At 30.3% G+C, this 6,638-nt stretch overlaps 1 protein-coding gene across 1 annotated transcript; it reads left to right on the top strand.

The window, feature by feature from the left end:
- The first annotated feature begins 5,222 nt into the window (after nucleotides 1-5,222).
- Nucleotides 5,223-6,131, top strand: LOC149178318 (uncharacterized). The gene is made up of 2 exons (XM_089423599.1): nucleotides 5,223-5,541; nucleotides 5,643-6,131. The coding sequence occupies exons 1-2, from the start codon at nucleotides 5,343-5,345 to the stop codon at nucleotides 5,960-5,962; spliced, it is 519 nt and encodes a 172-aa protein (XP_089279725.1). The 5' UTR covers nucleotides 5,223-5,342; the 3' UTR covers nucleotides 5,963-6,131.
- The last annotated feature ends 507 nt before the right edge of the window (nucleotides 6,132-6,638 follow it).

A 6,638-nucleotide genomic window follows, 5' to 3' on the forward strand; every position in this document is an offset into this window, starting at 1 on the left:
CCGCACATACAGTGTTTTCAATTCACAAGTTTTTGAACTTCAAATAAATTATAAAATGTTACACAATTTATGTAAACAAATTTCCTTACATATAGTTAAAAGGAAATCCATAAATCATATTTATTGAAAGTTAGACCACATTTTTTTTTACCAGTTCTCAAAAATAAAAATTGAGGGTCTTGAAATCTAGGAAATTTAGGGAGGTTTTAAGGCCTCAATAATGACCTAGGTGTAAATTATAAATATAGATGCTAGATCAATTATCTATGTAATCTTATAATAACTTTTGTGGTCACTAGTTCATGGGAAATAATATTTTTGTGATCTTCTGTGTTTAAAAATTGATTAGATAATTTACTAATTTACATGAATGACCAAAAAAATAGCTCATTTAAGTAAATTTCCAATGGTGGTATTTCTTTCTTTCATTTTCAAACTATTTATTTAACAAAATCGCCTTCACAAAAAGAAATTACAAGAGAAATATTGTAGCCAATTTTTCAGGCTCAATAGAGTGATGAAATTACATGCATATAGCCACTTGGAGCACATGATATTGCATGGTTCTTTTGGATAACTAGGTGACTTTATGTTCACTTAAGTAAATTCTTCCAGTAAATTAAATTAGTTAAAAATTGCATCGATTCTCAACTTTTCCAAAATACAATTGCTTTCTTTACAAGATTATACTCCCACGACTATAGCCAAAGCAAGAGGAAGTTGTCAAACATAGAAATTCATTTCTTTAGGAAGGTAAGATAAGGAAAGTTCAATCTTGTTGCTATTGTTAGAATATTCTACATCATTAATATGGTTAACTGTAGCCGTGAGTCCAAGATATACAATGTTCTTATTTGTTTTTGTGTTCTAGGTGTGCCTTATGTTTGAAATCCCATTTCATGTGATCATAATGTTATTTTTATTTTTCTTTTTTCAGATTGATTAAACAATGTCTTATGTATTGTTACGTTAATTTAATTTTCTCATATTTATTTTTGAATTGATTGGTTCCATTTTTATACATGTTCATTTCACTTGTTCTTGGAATGTAAATAAGTAGGAAAGAAAATTACACATGTTAGCATTACTCCTTAATGTCTAGGAAACACATCATTTTTTAGTAGGTTTTCTAGAAAATATATAGTTTTTTCATATGGCTTATATTGATTTGGACATTATATCTATATTCATTCAAAATGTGCAACCAAACATCCATCTTACAATTGATACTCATATGCATACAATTGATACTCATATGCATAAAAACTTGTAAAATTATATAATAACATAATTTTTTGATCTCTTAAATTCTTTTCTAAACTAATTGAAATTATATATGCATCGCAAAGTACAATATGTTTGTTATAAAATAATATTTTATATTACTATAAACATGTGGTATGTAACTATGGAAGTTCCTCTTTCTAGACTAACCCACCAAAATATCTCCCTCCAAAATATACATATGACATTTTTCATTTAGATTCTTAACTAATGGAAATCATATATGCATTGCAAATTACACTATGTTTATTATAAAATAATATTGGTTATTACTATAAGAACATTGTATGCAACTATGTAGTTTCTTGTTCCTTTGACATATAGGTTTTAAATGTCCACCTTCTTTTATATATTATATGCAGATGTTTTGCTAGTCTAATAATTTCATCGATCTTACTACATTGTGAATATAATATCTATTAGCTTTATCAATTGTGGGTCTAGTCCGGGTGGTTATGTGATGAGTTGTTTTCCTCCCTACCCAATTTATATTCTAGTAAGTGACATGCTAAAATTATAATGAAAATATAGCTATAATGAAAAAATCAATCTATCGTCTACCATTAGTAACATTTCAACCCCAATTCTATTCTAGGAAGTGACATGTTAAGATCAGAATGAAAATATTGTTATAATGAAAGTATCAATCTATAGTTTACCATGGGAAACATTATTGAAATGAAAGGAACCACTCAAGGGTGTTCCCAAATATTATTACCTAGAAAATGAAAGATCCATTAGCTTTATGGAACATGACTTTTATATATATCCATTTGGAGGTGGCACTCGGGAGTCCAGTATTAATAGTATTACTTTGTTTCACCGTGGATCAAATTATAAATTTCAACATGCACATGATGTCCCTTGTATAAGTAAAGAATATGGGGAATGCTACAATATATAAGTCATAATGCATTAACATGATTATGACAACTCTTTTTTTAAGGTTCAAGTAAGAATTCTACTGACCTTATTATCATTTCTAGTTTCCAAAACTAAAGCTATGTCCAAGATTATAATAGCTACATTGACATCACCCTCATAAATCTAATCTTGAACAATGTTAATAGTTTTCTATTTTTTGGTTTCCATCATGTTTTCTTTAATTCCCTAACTTCTCAAAGTTTAATGATTAGATATTACAAGGACATTTTCTATAAAAACCTTTACACAAAAGAGAATAAATATAATTGTAGTGGCTTTGTTTATGTAATTAATTATAATCATAACCAACAACTCTTTTGAATTTTCCTTTTTGATAAAAAAAAAAATTCAGTAACATAACCTATATGACCTATATGTTATAACTGAAAATATTTATCATTATTCTTATCATATAAGCATATCTATGATGAAATTGAGTGCACAATAATAATGCATAAAAATTGACAGTATTTATTAAGTTGTGCTCAATAACCGCGTGTGATTCACATAAAAATTGTGCAAGTTGTGCTTACCAACATGGTGATGAACCACACAAAAATTGTGCAAGTTGTGCTTACCAACATGGTGATGAACCACACAAAAATTGTGCAAGTTGTGCTTGCCAATATGGCAATGAACCATATATTGAATAATAATTTAGACATAGATTTAGTTCCATGTTCTACATTTATTCATAAATGCTCATCATTATTAATTCCTAACTAATTTTGCTAAAAAATATTAGTTAATAAACATATTTGACCCATCAAAAATTCCCTTTCATATATCCATGTAAGATTCAAACATCACGTTATAGTATACAATGTAATTATTTTTTCAATGTGAATTACTTTTATAATTGCACATTATCATTACCTTGAGAAAGATTCGCTTTGCTAAAAAAAAGTAACATGCCTATGTGAAAATATTATTATTTATATTCGTCAATCTAAAATGTTAGTCTAAAATGTTAGGTAATGAATTAATGAAATAAATTTGTTTTCTTTCTGCTTCTTTAGAGCACTTGGAAACCTCGTTACCTTGTTTCTATCATGGTTACGTGACAAAAAGTTAATTCAATTATTTCTATCATGCATTTTTACTATTATTTAATTCAATGAATTATCCTTTATACTTTGTGTTTATAACGAACCTTTTATCTGCCTATTTGATTTAATTATATTTCGACTAAACACTTCAAACTATACTCACAAATTTATTAAAAACACGCGTGAAAAGCATCCTAAATTTTCCCGTCTTTAGAAATGAAAATTGAAAAAGAATTAAATATCTATGATCACTGTAACATATAAATGGGAAACTGTATATGAAACTAGATACCATGTGGGAACATGTGCAGACATTTAATATGTTCACCAAACCTTGTTGACCATTTGGAGGTGGCACACGGGAGTCCAGTATTACTTTGTTTCACTGTGGATCAAATTACAAATTTCAACATGCACGTGATGTCCCTTGGATAAGTAAAGAATATGGGGAATGCAGGCTTCCCACAACACATATCGCACTCATATTAAGTTTATAAAATGTAAAGCTGCAGCATAAAAATATAATTTTAACGTTGTTGGTTGTTGATCATTTTTTTTATAAAAATATAAACATTTTTGTATGCCTCAAGTTCGCGAACATTAAAACCCTTAAAATTTCCAAAATCCACCTTTGTTATTTCAGTTTTAATGTCTTTCAAGCGGGAACTCTAGTCTGTTGTTAATTCGACTTCTCAAATAAATTAAAGGAATTTATCTACTTTAAAAATCATTAAAAAATAATTGAAAATTATAGGGATGAAAAGTCGACTAATTCGATTCACTTATATTAATGGTTTGGAGAATAGTTATAAAATAATTGAAAATTACTGGGATAAAAAAGTCGATTAATTGGATTCACTTGTATGAATGGTTTGAAGATTAGTTTGAGAAATAAGTAAGAGTACGTATATGTATATATAGTTAGTAATTGAGTTGAGAAGTTTATTGAGCGGAAAGGTTTATTTTACATTCCAGTATGATAATTAATTTTATGTTAAGTGTCATAGGAATATCACACTATAATAACCCACAGAGCTTTCTCAAAACAAAACATTGCAATAAATTCATAGATTGGATTTTTTTAAGGGTTTGCTAATAACACCTTGGTTTTTTTTGACTCAATGAAAGCTAAGATGCATGTTTCCTGAAACCAAAAAGTGAAAATGCATTCAAACATGTTTCCTAAAACCAAAAAACGAAAATGCATTCAAACATGTTTCCTGAAACCATTGTTGGAGCTGGCCTCTTTCAACAATATATGGACATAAAAAGAAAAGGTGGTGAAGATGATTAAACTCAACAACATGACCATTTGATTGCAAACATTAGTGTGGTTCCTCAAATACGAAAATAAAAAAATTCTTTCCCTAGCACCGTAGTGACATTGATGTCGATGTTGTAACGTTGCTTTACGCCTCTCAATACAACTGTTGATTGAATATAGTATAACTGGATCAAAATTAAAATACCAAAATCAAATCTACCTTACATTGATTTTGACTCACCTAAAAGATACCAACATAAAGAATGAGTTTGTCCCATTATGAACTCGCTGTTGCTAGAGTTGACATATTTAGAGTGGGTAGTTAGTGAACTCAGTGGCTCTACAGTTGAGATATTTAGAGTAGGTCGTTGGCCAACTCGCTTTAAAAAAAAACGTGTCAACCTATTTATAAGGCTGTTTTGGAAATGCTAATCATGCTTATGTTTTCGAGAATACCATAAAAGAATTGAACGGCATATCGAAATCATCCAAATCAATCTGAACTTTTGAAAAATAAAAATGACCATATGCCAAAACAGCGTAGCCGCGGATCCACATCATTGAGAGCCTGCTTCGTTCTTTCGCTCCCGAAAAGAAAAAAAAAAAAAAATCCAAAAATGGAGTGATTGCACCCAGCCTGCACTATAAATCAGAGTGCTGTTCACCGCAGTTTTATCCCAAATGAGTAACAGGAGTTCGTTGTGCCAATAAATTAGGGGTGGAAATCATCAGAAAGCTGTGCCTGCCTTTCTTTCTGTTGCTGGTGAACGAAGCAGTATAGTCTTCGAATACAATAACGATCAGAGATTTATAGGTCAGCCATGGATCTCACACACGCGATACCCATGCCCAAAGCTTGGTCCGGGCTTCTACCCCAAATGTCCATAGCGTTCTCACCACTACTGCAGAAGCAGATTGGGATAGTTCACCTTCTTTTTGCTTCAAAGAGGGAGAGAAGAGTTAGCCAAAGGCAGTTCGTTGTAAAAGCTGCAAGCTCTGGCGAATACCGATTTGGTTCAGGTAGTGTTTTTTTTTATTCTTCATTGCAGGATTTATGGTTATTTCTCTATAGATTGGCCTCTCATACGGTTACACTAAGTCCTGAATTGTTTTGAATGCAGGCGGCCCGAATATGGTTGACGCGAATATGATAGTTCTGAGGAAGCGAATTTTGGACCTCAAAATGCAGGAGAAGAATTATAAGACCCCAGAGGAGTACATGGAATGGGAAAAAGATTGGTATCCGGCGTATCATGCGCGCGTATTTATGGTAATGGAGTGGTTGCAGTCGGCTTTGATCAACACTCGCCCCATTGTTGCAATCAGTGTTTTGAGTTTGATATCGGGAAGCGTTTCCTTATCGATTATTATTGTATTGGTGACTGCCTTAAATCGACTGAGTGAAATGACGACTCCAATTCTCAGCACTCTGAAGGGATAATGGCGTAACTGGAATTTGTAATTTAATAATGGTGGTTGAGAAAATAGTTACATATAGATATGTCATTTTTATACAAAGTATGCTACAATTATTTTGTAGAAATCTACTCATAATATTCAGCATTGCCTCGTAAGACACATGGGTAAAAACTATAAGGCAATTCCGATACTTGAACCTTTCTCAAATTGTTTGTAAAATTCATCTGCCCATTACTCGATTCGATTCGCCCTACAATTTGTTTTCTATTTAAATTTTGTAAAGTCCAAATCTCAGTAGCAATATTAAGGATACGAGGACTAACTTCACTATTTCAAATTATTTTATTGCACACTAACTTTAATGTGGGTGGATATATGCCATTAAAAATTTGTGTTTTTATTAATTATTAGCTGTTATTTTGTGGTTAAATTCGTTTAGGATTTAGTAAGGATTTAGTGGAATTATAATTTTGAGTTGTGCAGTTTTATTAATTTTTTACAATTTTAAAATCTAAGTTTTTTTAAGTGTTAAATTGATATATACAATCAAAAATACATTTTAAATAATCACATATCGTAATTCAAAAATACTTTAAATTTATTATAATATTAAAATAAAAATTTATTTTTTAATTAATTAAAAAAAACTATCATACATATTTATTTATGGTGAGTGACAACTGATTATGAAAATCATC

Source organism: Pinus tabuliformis, chromosome 4_1, assembly GCF_031772625.1.
Source record: "Pinus tabuliformis cultivar Carrire ecotype Pingquan chromosome 4_1, CPIR1, whole genome shotgun sequence".
NCBI classification, from domain to species: domain Eukaryota; kingdom Viridiplantae; phylum Streptophyta; class Pinopsida; order Pinales; family Pinaceae; genus Pinus; species Pinus tabuliformis.